Source organism: Jatropha curcas, chromosome 5 (assembly GCF_041381405.1).
Source record: "Jatropha curcas cultivar XTBG-Jc1 chromosome 5, XTBG_Jcur_1.0, whole genome shotgun sequence".
Taxonomy (NCBI): domain Eukaryota; kingdom Viridiplantae; phylum Streptophyta; class Magnoliopsida; order Malpighiales; family Euphorbiaceae; genus Jatropha; species Jatropha curcas.
Window position 1 is genome coordinate 217,447 of NC_143155.1, and position 19,952 is coordinate 237,398.

Consider the following 19,952-nt stretch of genomic DNA (forward strand, 5'->3'; position numbering starts at 1 on the left):
GCCTTGAAGTGAGAGGCGTCAACTTCAATTTGATTGATCATTTGCGAAACCTATTCTTATGAAGCAAGCAGAGGAGCTGCGCTGGCTTCTCCATGTTTTGGGTGCATTAATTGTATCGGGTAAGGACTTTATCTTGTCTCCCTTTCGGGATGCATTTCCTGCATGCCACCTAGGTTCAATACTTCTCTTTAGCTGTACTCTTATTGAGAAAAAAAAAAAACCAATAAAAATAATAACAATAGTAGAGAATGGGAAGTGAGAGACAATGCCACAAGATTTCAGTCTTTAAATTCAACTTTCGATTGGTAGAAACACAGTATATTTTTCTTGGTTTTCAGAAGTTCTAGTGGATTCCTTACGTTCCAAATAACAAGATTGCCAAAGAAAATCTCTGGCCTCATGGAAAAGATGTCAAGAAATTAAATTTCATCTTTCCCTATAAGCATATCAAATTTGCCAGTAAACAACTGGAAGATTAGTAACCGTAGGTGCATAATGAGCAGTCCCTACCAGTCTCTGATCAAGTTCCACCAGAACCTTGTGAAAACCTGTCTCAGGATAATAAGCAGACCCCTTAGGTTGGATTGGCTTGTAACTCAGCTGACATGGAAGGCTTCAGTGCAAAATCTGCATCATCATTATTATCATTAGGAGCACAAGGCATGGAGAGGGAACTGATAACAACAAAACAAACAATTATAAATGACAGTAAAAATAATTGTACCTTATTGTTAGAGTCAAATTATCTCAAGTAGGGCCATATGTTTAAACAAATCCATTCCTCATCTTGTCTGGAAGTTAAGGACTTTCACAGAGATCGCAAAGATAGAAAAGAAGAAGACACAGAAGGCAATGAGCACTGCGACTGAAATTCCAACCATATAATATTCAAAGCCATAATTGATCTTCAAATACTCTTTGATAGAGCCTTCAAATCCTGGTCCTATTATTTTGTTCTCTGCATCACCAAGCTGAGAAGTGATAATCCCCCTTAAGGTCCAAGCAATGGGATTGATGTAATGGAACCAGATCCACCATGCTGGGATTCTCTGAAATAACATAGGAAAAGAAGTTAAAGAAATTTATGAAAATGGCTAAGATGAAAGATTTATGAACCTTGCAAAGGTGCAGCTACATATCTATGGAGAGTGTTAATATTAATTAGAATTACATTTTTATCCATTCCATGTTAAGTTAGGTCCTTAAACCAGTAAATTATGTCCTTGATGGAAAAAACATTACTTACTGGCTTTGGGATAAGAAAGCCCGAGAGGAGATTCCATAATGAATAAAATGCAGAGGAGATAACAGCCGACATGTGTTGAGAAGGCGTAAGGCCAACTGCCATCATGCCATAAAATGTGAAGTAGGTGAAAGTAAGGAACATGAACACCAAATAGAGGAAAAATTTGCCTGCAACGTAAGAGTATCCGTATCAGTAATTTTTCAGCATTCTTTAATTTCCAAATTGCAAGCTAGCATTAGAAAAAAAAAATCTGTTCTGAATACATACATAAAAAAGCAATATAACAAAAATAAATAATGCACATTAGATTATCTCAAAACTACCATCAGCAATTGAGACAAAATTGCACACTTTCATAAAGATTCAGAATACTAGTGGAAGGTACCTATGAAAACCTAGGCAATGTTCACTACATGGGATGGAATGAAAAATGAAATCCAAATTCTAAACTCCGTTGTTAACTAGCATAGTAAGGAGGGAAAATAGGAATAAGAAAGGAATAGCGGTTTTTTTACTCCAAAAAACTAGATATGCACTTTTTTCTTTGCAAAATATCAAACATTTCCTCATCATTTCAGCATTTTAGTTTTTTGATGATTTCCCATTCCATTCTTTCTCTTATACTATAACCAAACAAAAGAATAGAACCAGAACTCCTATTTCATGCTGCATACTATATATATATATATATATTGCCATTCTCATTCCCTTCAATTCCTTATTCCATTACATAGCCTTAGAATCTTACCAGCTTTAATTTCAAAACCAATCATGAAATATGTGATGAAGCCATACAAAATTGTCTGCATAAGGATGTATGGAATCTCCACAAGACCCTGTCGACAAGAATACTTAAATGTATCATCACCAACTTTTTTCTGCAAGAACTATATCCCACCAGAATTTCTTTGGCACAAAGGAACTTACCTGCGCTAACGCATAGGCTAATGGAGAGTACATTCCAGCTGCTCTTTCTCTGTAGAACACTGTCCTCTCAACCGAAACTATTGGCTGAACCGAGGATGCATTACTGACCCCAAGAAACAGGCAGGCAGAATAAAGTGCTCCCATAACCATAAACAAATCTTGAGTTGAATTTCTAATAATAAAAATTAAATTAAGTGGTTAATGCCTTCCATAAACAATTTCACCATGAGATTCATGCTCAAATGGAATGCATGTAAATAACCGTGCCAAACGTTGTTAGAAAGAGGTGAAGAAAAGATCGGAAAAAACTTTTGCTCTCTATTAACTTTTTTTGGCCTCTGCTTTCCTTTCAGTTTTATCACATTCAGATGGAAAATGGAATATGCCATCAACTTCCAAAAAAAAAACATTATTATCATAAGTGTGCCAAAACTACACCAAATGCGATAAGTCCAAAATATTGAATTTTGTCACACAAAATATCTATGTTCTCCAGCAACCTAGGACTGTTGTCTTCAGAAACTTAATAAATTTCTAAATGATTGAGGGAGAGAGAGAAATGGAAAGGGGAGGGATGGAAGAAACTTTCCCAAAGGAAAAAAGAATAAAAGCACAAGATAAAACTAAGATGATCATAAACAAAAGTGATCCACATGAAGACTTTCAATTTTCAAAGTTATTCTCAGAAAAAAGGATATTAATGGAAATTTACCTTCTTGAACCAATCTTCCAAAATACCGAGCCTAAAATCAATGCAGCTAGCATAGTATACAACAGCCTCACTGTATTATACCGTGGACTTCTCCAATATACAAGATTTTGTTTCCTAAGACAAACCCGAAATTGAGTTTGGCTATCTTGTGCATAGGTGGAATCAAATTTTAATGGGTTTGAGTTTGCAGGCGGGGTACTGAAATGCATAATTGACTCTTCCACCTCCCTGAAAAAAGGTCAGAGGACTCACTCATGCAAATAAACAAAATTATAAGAATAAACAAGATGGAATTTCACACTTCTTGCTTGCAGTTTACCGATGTATCAATTGGATTACCTGTATTGCATAGAGCTTTTATATAAATCAGCAAAATCTTCTCCAATCCTCTCTTCAACAGCAGGTGTAGTGACCTCAAGCATCCATGTTGCTGGGTTGTAGCCATCAGGGATCTGAGGGATTCCGTTAAATCCCTAGACAAGGATAACGAAAGTGAGGACTTTGTGCTGTTCCCTTGAATAAGTTTTGATGAATAGACAAATTAATCTTATTCAAATATGATAAATTAGTGTGAATATTATAGCAGAAGTCCCAAATTACAAGTTACAATTTTTTTTTTTTTTTTTGAGTAAACAGACTACTAGGCATCACTATAACAAGGTCCTCACTAGCTGTAAGACTCAAATGAAGACATGATCATTAGTGAAGCCTAAAAAGCATAGCTTGAAGAACTAATCCTAGGCGATATCCAAAATTCATCTTGGATAAAACTTAGAAGCCAAAAGTTGTCATCCTGGATTATGCAATTATACCTGAAAATAGTCTATCATAATTTGTGAATGCACTCCAAGCTTCCCTCCATATATAACCTGGCCCCCACGTTTCATCAGAAGTAGCTGAGCATTAAACCCAAAGATTATACACTTGAAAAAAAAAAAAAAAACTAATATAATGCATTTAGAGTTTACAAATTTTTGTACGTTGTGAAAAAAATGTAATCTAACCTCATCAAATGCTTCAAAAATGTCAATACTTGGTTGATGAATAGTGCACACTACTGTTCTTCCAGTATCAACCGTGTTACGAACAGTTCGCATCACAATGGCTGCTGCTCGTGCATCAAGTCCAGATGTTGGTTCATCCATAAAAATAATGGAAGGATTTGCAACAAGCTCAACAGCAATTGTCAATCGCTTTCTCTGTTCTGTTGATAAGCCGGTAGTCCCTGGCAAACCAACCAAAGCTTGCCTAAGGGTATCAAGCTCTACCAATCTCATTACTTCTTCAACAAAATCCTGTAGCACATAGAAATGAGTTTCAGTATAAGGATAAAGACAGATAAACAAGCATACAAGTCTGCCTGTGCGTGTCCAGAAACCTTATTGCACAGCTTACATGTCTTTGTTGTCTGGTGACTTCTTTTGGAAGCCGAAGACTGGAGGAAAACCAGAGAGATTCCTCAATTGTAACCTGAGGAGAATGTATATCATTTTGCTCAACATATCCTGAAACTCTAGCAAACGTGCGTTGTTCTTTAATGTAACCCGATATCTTGATACTCCCTTCTATATATCCCCCAGTTTTTCTGCCAGCAAGTACATCCATCAGAGTAGTCTTTCCAGCTCCACTAGACCCAACTAATGCAGTCAGAACTCCTGGTGAGAATACCCCACTCACATTTGACAAGAGCTGCAACTTCTTTTCAGGGACACCTTGTTTAGTCATTTCCTGAGAGTACGAAAAATATTGTGAGCTATTATGTACAAAAAATCAAGGAAATAAGAACTGGTAAAAAAGCACATCACCTTTGGCATATCGACGAAGTAATTCACATTGTGGAAAGTCATTGTCAATGGTTGAAATGGAAGAATCATTCCTGTCTTTTTAATGCCCTCCTTTGCATATGTTTGATTTGATTCAGGCTTCAGACCAACATTTCCAGCCAAATTTTCTTCCCTGGAATCAACTGGATCAGCCACTGTTTGGGCCTTCAGAATAGCTGTGTGGCAAAAGGAGTTAGCTGGAGCTTTCACTCTTTTTTTTTTCCCCTTATATTTCTAGAAACAAAGAGGGAATTTACAAGCAACAAAGCTTCATTAAAACATACGATTTAGGTAGGTCAAGGCACACGTCACACCGATGTTGAAAATCACTGCGTATAGCCATAGGACTCCAATTCCAATCCAATACCAATCATCACTTGCAGGTAAACTATGCTCACGGAGAACAGTGTATCCAATTGTATTATTTGTAATGGTAGAGTTCTGAAAAATATTACAATTACTTTGTCATAGGTAATATATAAGTACATTAAAAAGAAAAAAAGCAACAGTCAACTGAAAAGTGCATCCTCTATGCGATAGCATAGCACACCTTCATCCACCTTTCAGCGCCAAATTCATTGACTGAAATTGCTCGTTGTCCATACGATAATGGTGAGACCCAAAAAGCCCAAATCCACCAGGGCTTAATAGAATCTGACGCAATAAACAATTAAATCACTAGTTGGAAAATGAACTTCAAATCATCCAATGAAAACAGACGACACACCTTTAGGAATAATAAATCCACCCAATAAAAATATAATCAATAAAGAAGCTGATCCAAACGTATTGGCAATAACCATATCTCGCGCTATCGAAGCCATCATGCGAAAGAGGCCCAGTGCCATTTGATGCACTGTAAAGAGTAAAAACAAAAAACGGAAGAACCTGTAACATAAACAGAAGCTAATGAATATAAGGAAAAAAGAAAGAAGAGAACATCAACATCAAATTCAAACTCGATAGGTACCTGCCAACAGAAGGGGCAAAACCAACAGTGTAGTATACAACACAAGACCATACAAAAGCTTCAACAGCAGAGTATGGTATACGAAGAATAAAACTGGACAGAGACCATGACCATCCGGGATGAAAGAGATTGTCCCGTTGCTTGTAAAAAACTGGTAATCGAAATATCAGTAAGGATAGTTCAGAAAAGCCATTAAACATCATGTGCACCAGCCCAAAAAAGAGGCAAGAGAGATAGAGATTCCCATTTAACTCATCTGTGGGATGCAATCTTGTCCGTAAGAAAACTGTGCAAGTGATGCACCCAATAAAAAAGACCTAAGGAATTAAGAAAATTAAAAACAATGAAAAGCAACGTAAGAATGAATATTGCTAGGGTCAGAGATTTCATATCTATCAATGATAAAATGGCAAACCGTAGGTGTAACTTTCAGTATGAAAAGAATTTCCAAATGAGACAGCTAAAGCAAACCAATAACAATTGAGTTCAAAAGGAATATTGAGTAAATGTCTGTTCGCAGTTCAAAAGTATATTTTTAAGGAGTTGCGGTACATTTGAAAGGTAGAGAGCATTAAGAACGTGTGCTACATAATACGAGACATGCAGACACATCATTCCCAATCACAATCTAAAAGAAAAATGACCATAAGAAACATAAAAGGAAACACGAACACTACCTGGAATGTCCTAAAACAATAAAGAAAACGATGCCGATTGATAAGTAGAATTTCTCGCGCAAAGCATGCTTTAAACAGTTCCCATATTGACACAGCATATCTCGTTTTAGACAAAGCTGAAGGATGACTTTTTGATTTGTCGAATGGAATGGATAGTGAGGATTCCACAGACTTTCCAAATCTAGAATTTTCGAATGCTCTTGCAATTTCTGGAACAGGCATGTATACATATGGTTTTGAAGGATCAGCCCAGTATTGTGCTTGATCCTTTTTTGAAGTGACCTGCCAATAAATCATGTGAGGCAAGAACCAAAGAGAATAACCAAAACCTAGAAACATCTCAAGAAAAATACCTCTTGAAGAAAATCTGCAATGCCCTTGCGTGGTGGTAACTGAAATCCAAGTGACTCAAAGAACTCTAAAACTTCTGCTCTTGGGCCTTGATACACCATGTAGCCTTCTGATAATAGTATTAAATCATCAAACATATCAAATGTCTCAGGTGGAGGCTGCAGAAGAGCCATCAGTACAGTTCCATCCATTTGATGAACAAAGTTCCCTATACATTTCACTATTTGGTATGTTGTGGAACTATCAAGTCCAGTAGATATTTCATCCATAAATAAGGTTTTTCTTGGACCAACAATCATTTCTCCTGCATGATCAGATACCAGTAATTAGAATTTGACAGAAGAATTTACAGAATATACTTATTAACCAAAAATTCAGCCCTATCAAGTGAACCTGTTAAAGTTCAGGGAAAACGATAAAGTGGCAAACAGAGGCACACAGATGAGCACACTAACACGCACGCACACGCACACACATATATACATTATATATATATATATATATATATATAGAGAGAGAGAGAGAGAGAGAGAGAGAGAGAGAGAGAGAGAGAGATACCAGAGGTAACCCTTTTCCTTTGACCACCTGAGACACCTCTCATCATATCACTACCTACTATTGTCTCTGAGCATACATCAAGACCAAGCAATTTTAAGACGTAATCAGTTGAAACACTGTGCTTTTTACCAGCAACAGAAGACGCCTGCCAGTGAAAGTATTGAAAGATTAAATCCGGATAGAAACATATGCATGTAAAAAAAATCGAAGATACAGAAATGTTCAATTAAGAAGAATAACCTTCATAAAAGCATCAATCTCTGGACTTGGACGTATGTTCTTTTCCTTCTCTAGACGGAGAAGATCTTCCATGTAGGCTGAAATTAGAAGTTGCAAGGAATTATGGAGAAAAACGGACAAAGTTACTAAACTACGTCTCCATGATAATTCATGCAAACTAAGCAATAAGTATTTGATTATATTAGTCTAGTCTGTGAGTATTCAGATTAAGCATTAGTTATTTTCTTTTTTGTGGAAGTTATAGATTTATCATTTGGTAGGGAGCTTAATGAAGATATGATGCAACATAATATCAAGAACCGCGAGTCCTTCAATGCAATACTCACTAAAAGAACAATATGGAAAATGGCATTTATATGGTAGCAGCCGACATGTGATACACCTTACAGCAAATTTTCTTTTTAATTTTTTTTTTTTAATTTGCTTGAAAAGGAATAGCATACGTAACATGTTAAAATGTTCTTTTGACTTTCAAGATAGACATACTATGCTAGAATATATCACCAGTGGATATTCCATCAGCAACATTTATAGTGATTTGTGCTATCTTCTCTTTTACAGTTTTATAATAAATCCTAAAGAGACATGCCTATTTTAGAAGTCATTCACCCTACCAACATGTCGTGTCATGCTCATGTAGGGCCAATATATGTCCAACGAAGTAGAAGCACAAGGAAAAGGTAAAACTAACACCAAGATCCCAAAATTGAGGATATAATGACAATTAAAATGTGGATTAAACTTGTAAAAAAAAAAAAAAAAAGGATTAGAATAACCATACTAAAAATTGGATTTTAAGATATTTGGCATGGGTATGAAAGTTGCCTATAGAATTTCAATACTGATAATTTCCCTTAAAAACAAAATTGAAATAATAAAAGATTATAGAAAGCCCAAACTTTCATCGATAGTAACTGTAACTTCAAACTGCGGCGACTCTCTTCCTCCTAGCTATCACCTTAATGACTAAACAAGTATCCTATCACCTAAACATATAATGGAAAAATGACACTGATACAACCTACTCCTTTCCCAGTCAAATCAAGATGTCACATTTGATCATTATGCCTATACTAACAAGAATAAGAATAAGAATCATTGTTATAATAAAAACTGAAAAAGAACCAATTACTCAATAAAAGCAAAGTGCATGTCTTTAAATCAAGAAATCTAATAAACTTTTCAAAGAAGCAACAAACCTGCAAAGCTTTCACTTGCGCCTTGGCAACTAGCAGCAAAATCTAAGGTTTCCCGGACAGTAAGCTCTGCAATGTGGTTATCTATTTGGCTGATGTATGCAGAAGTCCTTTTAACATAAAACTCATCAAGCTTGTGCCCATTGTATGTAATATTTCCAGATTTCTGAAATATTAAATTCCGAATTATGTTTGCACTAATATTACTATAGCAAAAAAGGCAAGGATGAAAGTGATACAGAGTTATCCTTCATTGGAAATTAGCCAAATGATACCCCTCTGCTTGCCCTCTCCTTTTTTTTTTTTTTTTTTTTTTTTTACTTTTTTTGTTTTCATTGGGAAGCAAAATGTTGCAATGACTGTACAAGAATGCCAAGTTAAAGGTAAGAGGTTTCACGCAATCACGAGTTTAACCAATCTTTTGCTATTTTGTGGCAATGCAATTAGACCATTATTCAAAATAGTCTAGTTTTCCATTTTGTTATAGTCTTATAAGCAGATTAACTTGCAGAATTACGCAAGAAGCCACAGGTTGAAATTTTCCCCGCTTTCTACTGAGAATAGTGGTTAAAAATTGATTAGGCCTTAGTAATTATGGAAAAAGAAAAGAATTAGACTAAACTGAAGTACCCACAAGTATCATCAACATGTCATCTAATCTAGTTTTTACTATTGAATTTGAATATGGGCTCATTGCCAATTCCTTATCTTCTTCTCATCTTATATCATCCTATTTTACCCTCCATAACTTTGGAAGAATATTGCTAAGAGTGAGTTCCCAAACAAATTAATCATGTGAAATGAGAAACAACAGAAAAACAAAATGGCTATTTCATGTTTGGCGAGCAAAAAGCGATTATAATGGAAGCTACATTTGGTAAGTCAAAAAGTTAATGAGCCGCTAAAAAATAAGGTCAATAGAGAGAAGTTGTTAATAGTCATTTATTCATTTAAATTAACGCAGGGGATACCCGTGATATGCTTCTGGATATAATTGCAAGGAGAAGTACTAACCTTTATATTCTTGGCAAGCTTCCCCGCAAGAGCTAAAAGCAACGTTGATTTGCCAGAACCTGGTGGTCCTAAGAGCAAAGTCATCCTACGAAATCCCAGTACTTAGATAATAAACATGGACTGCTAATTTCATATGGCTTAGTTAACATGTGAAACTAATAAATTATCCAACAGACAAACAGTGAAGCATGCATGCTTTTGATAACTAAAAATGGTTAATTTGCTACCACAAAAAAAAAAAAAAATGGAAATCATTCAAATTAATATCAGATATAAGGTCATCACTACTTTCTTTTTGTCCTTCCTGTGAAAGATGAGTTGATTAAATTATAGAAGCATTCCTGAGATTATTTAGACCACTCCTTTTGTTTTTTCAGACCGCTTTTTGATTTGCTGCTTAAGCCTAATTTTTATTTTAAGGTACAAATAAGAAGTAGCTTTTTGCTAGTTATTAAAAACCATTTCTTAAAGAAAATAATAATAGGAAACAGATATTAATATTTTTTTTTTTACTTTTCAAAAAAAAATTTTTTTTATTATGTACAATCAGAAATACTCTTGTTTAAATAAAAATTATATTTACATTAGTTTCGTCCGTAGGTGGAGCCGTGAACCTTCTCATATCGACCATTATTTTCCTTATACTAATACTATAGGCCAAATGTCATATGCAATATATAAATTTACCAAACGTACGAAGCATTGTAATTACCTTATTTAATTATAGCAAACATTCCCGGAAGATATTTTTAGAAAGTGAAACAAAAATAGAAATGACCAACTTGTAAAGTTATTGACGTTATTCATAATTTGGTAACAGTATATAGTAGTAATATATCTTCTAGAACATTTTCACATAATTATTCCACTCAAATTCACTACGGAATCAATAGTTCGTCATAAAAAATACTATTAATTACCTTCCCGGTTTTATAACACCACTGACATCGTTCAAAATGGTTAGAGAAAGTTTATTAGGATGAAATAGTCCCAAACCAGCCATCAAACCCTGCGTTTTAATCCAGTTATTAGAAATCAGATCAGATGTAACTCTAACACTAAACAAGGCTAAAAAAATGGATATCGTACTAAAAGAAATGAGATGACTCTTAACCTCAATAGTGTCGCGCACAGCATTAATCAAGGTGGGCAAAGCTCTTGAGCCAGTTTGCACTTTAGCCACAAGATTTAGGTGCTCAAACCTTACTTCGACCTTTGGAGCCTCCAATCCAGCACTTTAATGGTCACAAAGAGAAAAATCGGCCAAAAGTTTATTAGAGAGACATTTGAAATTACTGAACATCATCAGTCATCATTCTGGAATTAAAAAATCGAATCGCGTTTTCTTACTCAAACTAAACACCGAATACATAAGTTAAAACAGGTGCGTATAGAAACTCAAAACCCAAAAAAAAAAAAAAAAAAAAAAAAAAAAAAACGATAGCGTTACTTATCGAGACGCTGTTTGATTCCTGAAAGGAGTTTGTAATTGTCTTGAGTGTTTGTAGCCAATGCCTTCCGAACCACAAGCTCTCGATTGGCGCGATCTAGTTTCGTGACGTCGATCATTTCCATTCGACTTTCTTCTCCTCCATGGCTATAATCCGTTGAAGACCGCCTCAACAACGAAAAATTGCTTCGCTTCTGCGACGGCAATCTCGCAATCGCTTGCCACTGTAACTCGGCCTCGTCTTCCCTTACCGAATCTGCATTGGATGGACGTGCAAATGACTCTCTTCCAGGATCAATCTGAACCTCCAAGTACTCTGTCCCGTTCAAAGCTGCTGCCATGGCTGGCGTGTTGTCAGGAGATCAGAGAGCGTCCTTCTGAATGGAAATTGTATTCTGTTAAGTAGAAGAGTGGCTTTATAACTTATGACGCGTGTACTGTTGCGAGGGAGAGTGAGGAGCAATCCCGGGAATTTTGAAGGACTTGAAAACGAAATACCCATATTGCCCTTATAGTCTCCTGGATTAGTAGCTGTATTTGTATTTTGAAACGGTAAAAACGAATAGGGTATATTCTAGAAGGTTTTCCATTGTCCAATTGGCAGTTCGATTTCTCCTTTTCTTTCGAATCAGGGAAGCTGACGTGATTGCTGATTATTGGACACACATTTTGCCTTTTCCCCTTCTATAATCAGATTTACTGGTTGTTTGTGAAATGAATTAGTTCATCCAGTCACTTGTAGTTTTTGAGTTTTGTTACCTTTTTTGGTCATTTGGTAATAATGTTAAGAAATTAGTTATTTAAGTGGCATTTTGTTATTTCTTAAAATTTTCATTATATTTTTTTATTTGATTATCTAATTTGAAAAACTTAAATTATAAAACTCTTTATTTTCCTTTTTCAGTAATTTATAAGAAAAAGAAACTCTATTTGGCATTAACAATTCAAACAACCCATTTTATTTCATACAATTTAAGAAAAAATTATTAAGTTAGTTTAGCTATAATGTTTTTCACATAATTCCATATATACCCTAATTAATTCACAAACTTATTTAATAAAATTAAATTATAGTAAAAATATTATCATAGAAAGCACACCAAGATAGCGTAGTGGTAAATACATTAACGTTCTAGCAATTAACAATAATTAACAATCCCGTAATAAATTTTTCATGTGATATTTTATATTTCTTCAATTTTTTATTATTTTAATTAATTATCTCCCAAATTTAAGAAATTCTCATCTAAAAATATAAAAATCTTCATATTCTTTTCTAACAATTAACACACTATAATAACTGATTATTAAGTATATTGAATTAATGAAAAAGCTCTTTATTTTCTTTTCAACGGTTAATAATAAGCTAAACAAAGTTTATTGTATTGTAAAACTTTTTTTTTTTTCAGTAATTACTAACCCCATAATAAATTCATTACATTCATCATTTGATCAACTATACATTTTCTTTATCCCTTTAACTCGTAACAATATATTGTCGTTGCAAATAATGTTATTTAAGAAATAAATGAATTATAATTGTAGAATTCATTTATAAATGAATTTTAAATATAATTCATTTACAGATGAATTTGTCATGTTTGGTATGCTACAATTTAATATAAGAAATTCAATTGAATTCTACAAAATTATGTTTGAAATAAAATTTTAAATGAAAATTTATTCGTCTTTATTTCTTATAACACTTTGACATAATAATTTAACAAAAATAAAAAACAAACACCATTATATTTATTATGTATAATATAATAACTTATTTTTTTTATTAAAATATAAATAATAAATTTTATGTAAATTAGTACACTAATATTCCACACTAATTAACTAATATATAAACAGTAATATCCCTCATAATAATTATTTCTAATTGATGTAAAAAGTTCTATTGATTTAAGTAATTAATTTGAAAATAAAAAAAAAATAAGAATGTTACTATTATTTTTAATTGCATTTAAAAATAATTGCGATTCTCTTTTTTATAATTTCATAATAATAATAATAACTAACGTTATTATTATATTTAAAAAAAAAACATTATTACTGGTTTGAAATTTTTCAAAAAAAGAAAAAAAAAAGAAAAAATATAAACTAATATTACTATTGGACTTAAAAAAAATAATGTTATTATAATTTGATATTTTCAAAGAAAATAAACAAAAAGGGAAAAAAAAGAGTGAAAATAATTGAGTTTATAGTGGAAGTTAATTTTAGCGATAAACATTTCAATAGTCAATTTTATAGAATTCATTTACAAATTCAATTAATTTTAGTAGAATTCAAATCTGTATTTTTTTTCATTTTAAATACAAAATTTTGAATTTTCAAATGAATTCCATAAAATTTTGTGAATTCTTTTGTTCCAAGAGGCTATTAATCTTAATATTCCTCAAATTAGCTTTGGCTCCATTAGCAATAAAAAACTAGAAATAATAGAAATAATAATTTAAAAAGTCCAAGAAATAAAAGGAATCTATTAAAAAGTTTTGTTTATGTTTGTGTGGTTAGCTTGTGATCGAATCAAACACTAAGACTCGCACTAGAATTGTTAAGCTCACCTATGAGCCTTCCAAATTAAAACATGCACTAGATTTATTGGGCTCACCTATAAAGGCAAAGCCCTCCAAAAATTGGCGTATGCCGCTCTTTGCGGCGGGCACACGGTATTCTTTAGTAAAAGGCGAAAGAATAGTTCGCTTTGTGCACACCGCGCGGCTGCGTGAAATTGATTGAGGCTTTCGTCTCTCTTATATAAGAATTCTATTGTGTGGGCAAAGTTTCATTTTACGATGTGGGATTAGCTGCTTTCCTTCCGTCGGCTGTATTCTTGGGCCTGGCTTGCTACACCAAGACACCATTTCATGCCCTGGACAGCCTCTTGATATTACTATTAACATGTTGGGCTCATCAATTTCAATGGACCATATCTTCTCTTTGTAGTTCACAATCCAAGCCACTTATATAACAAATCCATAAGCCATTACACTATGCGAGTTATCCAAGCCTGAGGTTTTACTTTATGGCCGACATAAATTGCTATTTTACTCGCAACAAATATTATTATGTAACACGAACATATACGATTAGACCTCCTGATAAATAAAAATTTGCAGAAATATTTTTATATCTGCATGTACAGTCTACAGTCTAAGAAAAACACAAGCTATTTAGGGAAGGATACCCTACTGGTGCCCTACCACAAAGCCGAATGAACCAAATGCTTCCTCTAAAGTTATCAGTACGGATTACAAAAGGAAGAGCCATTTTTGTCTGCAAGGATAAAATATAGTTAAGTCCTAAATTATATTCAAATTAACATTTAAATCCCTTTATATTTAAAAAATAACTATAAAGTCCTTCCATCTAAAATTGGCTCTTTAAATCCAAAAGGGAAGCATATTCTATTCAAAAATTGTCTAACAAACACACTTATATTTTACTAGCTTTTTTGTGGAGGGATGACTGGCTACCTATATACAGGGTTAGTTGGAAAAGCAAAACTATCAAAATTATGACAAATTTTGAAGATCATCACATTCCTTGGCCTAGCGTTTAACTTTGCGAGGACAGTGAACTGGTTTTGATTGGGATTTTTTCAACGTAGACTTCTTGCCTTTGGATTTGAATAATCCATCATCATCAGAATCATCATCACTTCCACCCCCAAACTTCCGTTTGGACTTCTTCTCAGCATTTCCACAAATAACAATCTGCCTATCTTCCTTCTGTTCTGCAAGTTCAGATTTGTCCTTCGGCTTCCAAATGAAAAGGGACCTGAAAGACAATCTTCATTAGACCACAAAGGAAAGTTGATAAAGGGAACACCAGAATCAACATAAAAAAAACAGAGAAGGGAGGAGATAAAAATTCTCTCCGGTCTCCACCATTGTTTTTCTAACTTATTTGAGACATTAGATACTAGATATACGTTCTTCAAAAGTTAACTATCCAAATTGTCAAAGGGGAGATAAAAAATCCAATGAACTTTTAATGGGAGCCAATTGCAATACCAAAAGGAACTAAAACATATAGGATCTATTTGATTTATTTCTCTAGGATACAAGTATCCTAATAACAAGACAACCTTTAATAATTTGCTTCACGCCACCAACGCGAGGCTGGTATCAAATTTAGCATAGCCGACTTAAGGATAATAATAGTAACCCATCATGAATTCTTAGAAAAAGTAGAGTAAAATGCTCAATTAAGATGGTTTGCTCAAGCATCGCAACGAAGTAGTAGTTGAATATTGGTCTAGATGAATGCACAAAGTTTTGCCACTACAGCATATGAAGTTTGAAAGAAGAGGGTATAACCTTGAACTGCCAGATGCCAAAATATCATCTCGAGGGTGTAGCTTGTTTACAGGAGTAATAGTTGTGATGTTAGGATCCATAACTTCAGCAACTAGTTGCCCATTGCTGGTATCTATGAAATCAATGGGATGCAAAGCAGCACCATTGTAATTTTCACTTATATAACGACCAATAACTGCAAGGGATTCTGAAGGATCCTGTACCAGAAAAGAGTTTAGGTATTTCCAAAGATGAGGGAAAAAGAAAAAAAAAAGAGGAACCCATTACATGCAGCAAATTTCATTACCTTAGGATCCCATTCAGCTCGAAAAGGAGTTAGATGTCTGTTGAAATCATGACTATGTACAATCTCTCGGCTTGGGGAATCCAAATTTCCAAAGATAGAATCCCATACACGAAGACGGTTATCTTGAGAGGTGGTAAGAATTTTGCTCCCAGACAATGGAGAGAAATATGCACAATTAACAACACGTTTGTGCACAAGATCACAAAGAGAAGATCCAGCTTCAAGTCGACGCATATCCCAAATGCGAGCCTGAGGTAAAAGTATTATGCCATTTTCAGAACCACCACAAACAGAACCATGAACAAAAACAATATAAACAAAACATATTTACAGGTATAGATATTTCAAGAACCACTAATGTTTCACACAGGACATAGATAGTATGAGAAAGTTCAAAAAAAAAAAAAAAAAAAAAAAAAAAAAAGCTATTAAAAGGGAGGTAATAGAGGAAAAAACCAGGCTGCATATGGTTACACAATGCCAAATTGCTAATCAGTTATAAAATAAAACACAGTTTCAAGCATGTAATGAAATTAATGACTTACAAAATGATCATTTCCACAGCTCAAAAGAAGCTCTGGATGAACTGGATTGCAATGAAGGCCAACAACTTTGCTACCTTTCTTATGGATCAAGATTGGTTGCCCAGTTTTACTGTTGGAGCGCATATCAACTCTGTGCATGCCTCGCACAAAAAAATAAAGTTTACAATAATAAAAACTGAGGCAATATGTTTAGATATCACATAAAGAAAATATGAACACCAAGTAAAAGCATCACACTTTTCCTCATGGGATGAGGTGCTGGTTCTCATTCCAAAATTCATTCCTATTTTTCAATTTCTGGATGCGCTTTGTTCATTCGTTTTTCTCTTCTATGTTAGTTAAATGTTAAAATGGTTATGGAATAAACTGGCAACCTGCAGCCAAACATCTCAAATAATTTTTCTTCTTTTAAAAAAAGCACCACCTTCATTATCTCAAGAAATATTCTTTTTTATAAGTCCAAGCTTTTATGAGTGCTAGCTTCCGAGACAGCTGGTACACTGAAAACCGAAAACAAAAACTAAATGTTCTAACCCACACAACAGCTGTCTAGAACATAGTTTGGGATATAAATTTCAGGCCATATAACAACTATAATGCATGGAATATCAGTTACATTTTTATTGTCCCTCCTCAAAAGTTTGCCCATCAATTTCCTAACATAAATGATACACTGACGTTTTCCCCAGTAGATAGCAATGAACCATCCGTACATAGTTTAAGACTTGCTAACAGTATGGAAACATACTCTTATCTCTCCCTTTTTCTACTCACTATAAATCTAAAGATTTTGAATGTAAGAAGAAAGTGAAGAAAAAAAACGTACTTACATGTAGAGAAAACCAAAATTATCAGCTACAAGCACAACACCTTTTTCTGAGTTGATATCCATGCCATAAAGCATTCTCCAACTGCTCGGTCCCTGCAGAAAACCCATATTTATGTCATGTTTCATGATATAGCATCAGAATCAGTTTGTGAAACAAATATGATAATTGAAGAAAATTACATCTCTTCTCCTCATCTCTGCTTTTGCAATTACTGATCACACTACAATAATGTAGGGATGGTTTTCTAAGCAGAGAGATTAAGGGGCTACACACAGAGACATATTTAGTTTCATTTACAACATATTCATATGCGCAAATAATTATAAGAAAAGTAAATTGACAGTTCAAAGCTTGACCAAAAGCAACCACAAGTGATCAAACCCTGACAAAGGACCCCTAAGCAAACTCCATGATGTCTAGAAGTAGATTCCGCTATTAGTTAATTATGGTAACATAAAAGTTGCAGAATTTTAATTACCTGCCACCCATCAGGGTTAAGGTTCATCAAAGATGTTGAAATTCCAGTCTCCATGTCAGTGCAACTAATAGTTCCATCTGAGGATGCAGCATACACCGTACCATCATTTGAAGGTTTAAACCTGCAAAAATTTTGTTCATCAATTTGCCCTCCAATTACAGAAAGCACACAAACTGAGAAGCAGTACCAGTATATACATGAAACAAAAAATAACAAGTAAACATGTTATGACTTCATCGAGATAGCTCACCTCATGTTATTGACAATACAAGTGTGTATGTTTCCATATACCATTTTCTCATGCACTTTCTCAAAATCCCAAACTCCAACTTGTCCTTTCTTTTACAGTACAACCAGAAGCAGAAAAGAAGGGACAAGTTAATTACAATAAAAATATCACAGGCTATCCTCAAGTAAACTTATGTCAACCAAACATATATTGTGTGAAACTCACCTTATCCCCAGATAAAAGGACGTTATTTTTTGTTGGGTGGAATTCCAAACATGTCACCCGCCTACTGTGATACCTGATAACTGCGCAACATACTTGATCTGGAACGACAAATGGTGGCTTTATCTATTGGCATAAGAGAAGAAAATAATACAATAAATTCATTGCGGAGGTCACTTAGCATCCTTAAGAGATCACTAAAAGACGATACAGCTTCAAGATCATGCATAACGAAAGCTACGTGTCCAATTTGAGGTATACTAACTTCTGGTACAACATGAAAATGCTTAGGAAGCAATCATTCCACAATAGGATGAAGAAAATGCAACCCTTGGGAGAAACAAATAATATTCTGGAAAAACATAAGCTTCAGCATCATTGCATTGCTATGATACCAACAGTTTCAAACAGAGGACCTGGCTCAAAAATTTCAAGAAAAAAGCAATTTTCAACTATGCTAGAGGTTCAAAACATCATAATCATAAAATCATTAAGCCTCAGCAGAATAAGCCAAAAGCCCTTAAATAAACAGGAGTGAGGATCATATGATTCATTCTGAAGAGAAAAAAAGAAAACTTGCTGATGAATTACTGGAGGGATGTGCGGTCTGAGCTGGCGCTGGAAGACATATTCCAATGGGTTATGCGTATTTCTTTGGGGTGCTGGGATGACCCCATATTCAGTAGCCACTCTATGTGGGCAAGTAATCGTAGTGTGCCCTGCCATTAACAAAACACATGGCATGATATGTAATTAGCATCAATATAACATAGAATTTGAAGAAGAGGCAGTGATATAGAATGTATGGATTGACATATGTACAGAAAGAAATTGAGAAAAGAAAAGAAAACTAACTCGATTCAATTAAAGCATGGCACAGTCACTTAAGAAACAAAGTACTAACTTGAAGGCAGCTCATTATGAAAAGAAATATAAAGAGGCCATTAACAGTCTATCAATTTAAATGTGTTGCACAGAAAATGAGTTAATAAGCATAAAAATCCCAAATAAACAAGCAACAATCCAAAAAGTATAAGACTTAAACAACCGCTATTATCGTAGAATAAGAGTTACCACACACCAGGCATTTTGCAGAGAAAGCAGGGCTTCATAGGACAGTCTATGTATGTAGCTCCTTTGAATCCCGCTTCATGACCCGGTTTCTTACAAACCTAAAACCAACACAATAAAACCCATAATAAAAAAAAAAAAAAAAGGAGGAAATTTAAATTAAACCCTATAAAGTAAACAGAAAAAGGCTCACTTTGCAGACTTTCTTGAGACTAATAGTAATGGGTGCTTTCCCTTTCTTCTTGGAACCCAAATCCTCTTCATTTTTATCACCATTTCCATTTTCTCCACCTCCTTCTTCTTCTTCCTCTGATACTTCCGACTGGGGGCCATCCTCCTCTTCTTCCTCTTCAATATCACCGTCATCATCTGATGAGCTCTGTTCAGAATCTGTTTCCCTCTCAATCACTACCTTTGGAAATGCCATTCTTCTCGTTTGTGGGGCCATTTTCGGTATTTTCCGACAAAAAAAACCACTAAAATTGGCGGTAAGAAATGACAAAGATGCAATAGTGATTGAAGCAACCACGGTAATGGAAAAAATTCGAAGGGGCAATGGGCAACCACAGCAGAGAGAGGGACGGCGACTTGCACGATTAATTACTAAATTGTCCTCTCGATTTCTGGTGCGCGGTGAAATTACTAACACTCTCCAGGATATTTCCGGTAATTAAAAAAGATAATTAAGTGGCGGAGTTAACGTGGCATATATTCCGCCACTTTGATATAAACGACGACACTGTGGTTAGTTTGTCCGGTATTAAACGTGGAGACTTGAGAGTTGACACTTCTG

The 19,952-nt window shown here is 34.4% G+C and overlaps 2 protein-coding genes and 1 non-coding gene across 6 annotated transcripts; all 3 read right to left on the minus strand.

The window, feature by feature from the left end:
* Nucleotides 1-2: 2 nt before the first annotated feature.
* ABCG31 (pleiotropic drug resistance 3) lies at nt 3-11,564 on the minus strand. 4 transcript variants are annotated; one of them, XM_037638873.2, is made up of 25 exons: nt 11,165-11,564; nt 10,829-10,949; nt 10,635-10,723; nt 9,715-9,799; nt 8,704-8,866; nt 7,505-7,581; nt 7,265-7,409; nt 6,709-7,010; nt 6,356-6,637; nt 5,679-5,995; nt 5,436-5,596; nt 5,259-5,362; nt 4,993-5,149; nt 4,691-4,884; nt 4,281-4,613; nt 3,890-4,180; nt 3,698-3,781; nt 3,225-3,358; nt 2,886-3,113; nt 2,174-2,345; nt 1,995-2,082; nt 1,247-1,413; nt 725-1,049; nt 511-627; nt 3-158 (listed from the first exon to the last, which is right to left on the minus strand). In XM_037638873.2, exons 1-23 carry the CDS (start codon nt 11,503-11,505, stop codon nt 783-785), a joined length of 4,302 nt encoding a protein of 1,433 aa, XP_037494801.1. In that variant the 5' UTR covers nt 11,506-11,564; the 3' UTR covers nt 3-158; nt 511-627; nt 725-782. The 4 variants fall into 4 exon arrangements, with proteins under 4 accessions (XP_037494801.1, XP_020533621.1, XP_037494800.1 ...); XM_020677962.3 differs by having other exon boundaries at nt 3-169; XM_037638872.2 differs by having other exon boundaries at nt 3-199.
* Nucleotides 11,565-13,783: 2,219 nt separating this feature from the next.
* LOC119370547 (U5 spliceosomal RNA) lies at nt 13,784-13,899 on the minus strand. Its single transcript, XR_005178052.2, has one exon. It is a non-coding gene; the product is annotated as a U5 spliceosomal RNA (small nuclear RNA).
* A 659-nt stretch (nt 13,900-14,558) lies between these two features.
* Nucleotides 14,559-19,931, minus strand: DDB2 (damaged DNA binding 2). Its single transcript, XM_089721439.1, has 11 exons — nt 19,353-19,931; nt 19,170-19,260; nt 18,680-18,807; nt 18,092-18,214; nt 17,888-17,976; nt 17,638-17,758; nt 17,160-17,251; nt 16,330-16,459; nt 15,785-16,033; nt 15,499-15,695; nt 14,559-14,956 (listed from the first exon to the last, which is right to left on the minus strand). The coding sequence occupies exons 1-11, from the start codon at nt 19,605-19,607 to the stop codon at nt 14,728-14,730; spliced, it is 1,704 nt and encodes a 567-aa protein (XP_089577565.1). The 5' UTR covers nt 19,608-19,931; the 3' UTR covers nt 14,559-14,727.
* Nucleotides 19,932-19,952: the final 21 nt, after the last annotated feature.

Coding starts and splice junctions, on each gene's coding strand:
- ABCG31 (XM_037638873.2), bottom strand. CDS start 11,505: ATGGCAGCAGCTTTGAACGGGACAGAGTACTTGGAGGTTCAGATTGAT. Junction 7,582..8,703: donor CGCAAGTGAAAGCTTTGCAG/GTTTGTTGCTTC, acceptor TTCTAATTTCAG/CCTACATGGAAGATCTTCTC. Junction 4,614..4,690: donor ACTTCGTCGATATGCCAAAG/GTGATGTGCTTT, acceptor TCGTACTCTCAG/GAAATGACTAAACAAGGTGT.
- DDB2 (XM_089721439.1), bottom strand. CDS start 19,607: ATGGCCCCACAAACGAGAAGAATGGCATTTCCAAAGGTAGTGATTGAG. Junction 16,460..17,159: donor AATTTTGGTTTTCTCTACAT/GTAAGTACGTTT, acceptor AGGCATGCACAG/AGTTGATATGCGCTCCAACA. Junction 14,957..15,498: donor TTGGCATCTGGCAGTTCAAG/GTTATACCCTCT, acceptor ATTGTCTTTCAG/GTCCCTTTTCATTTGGAAGC.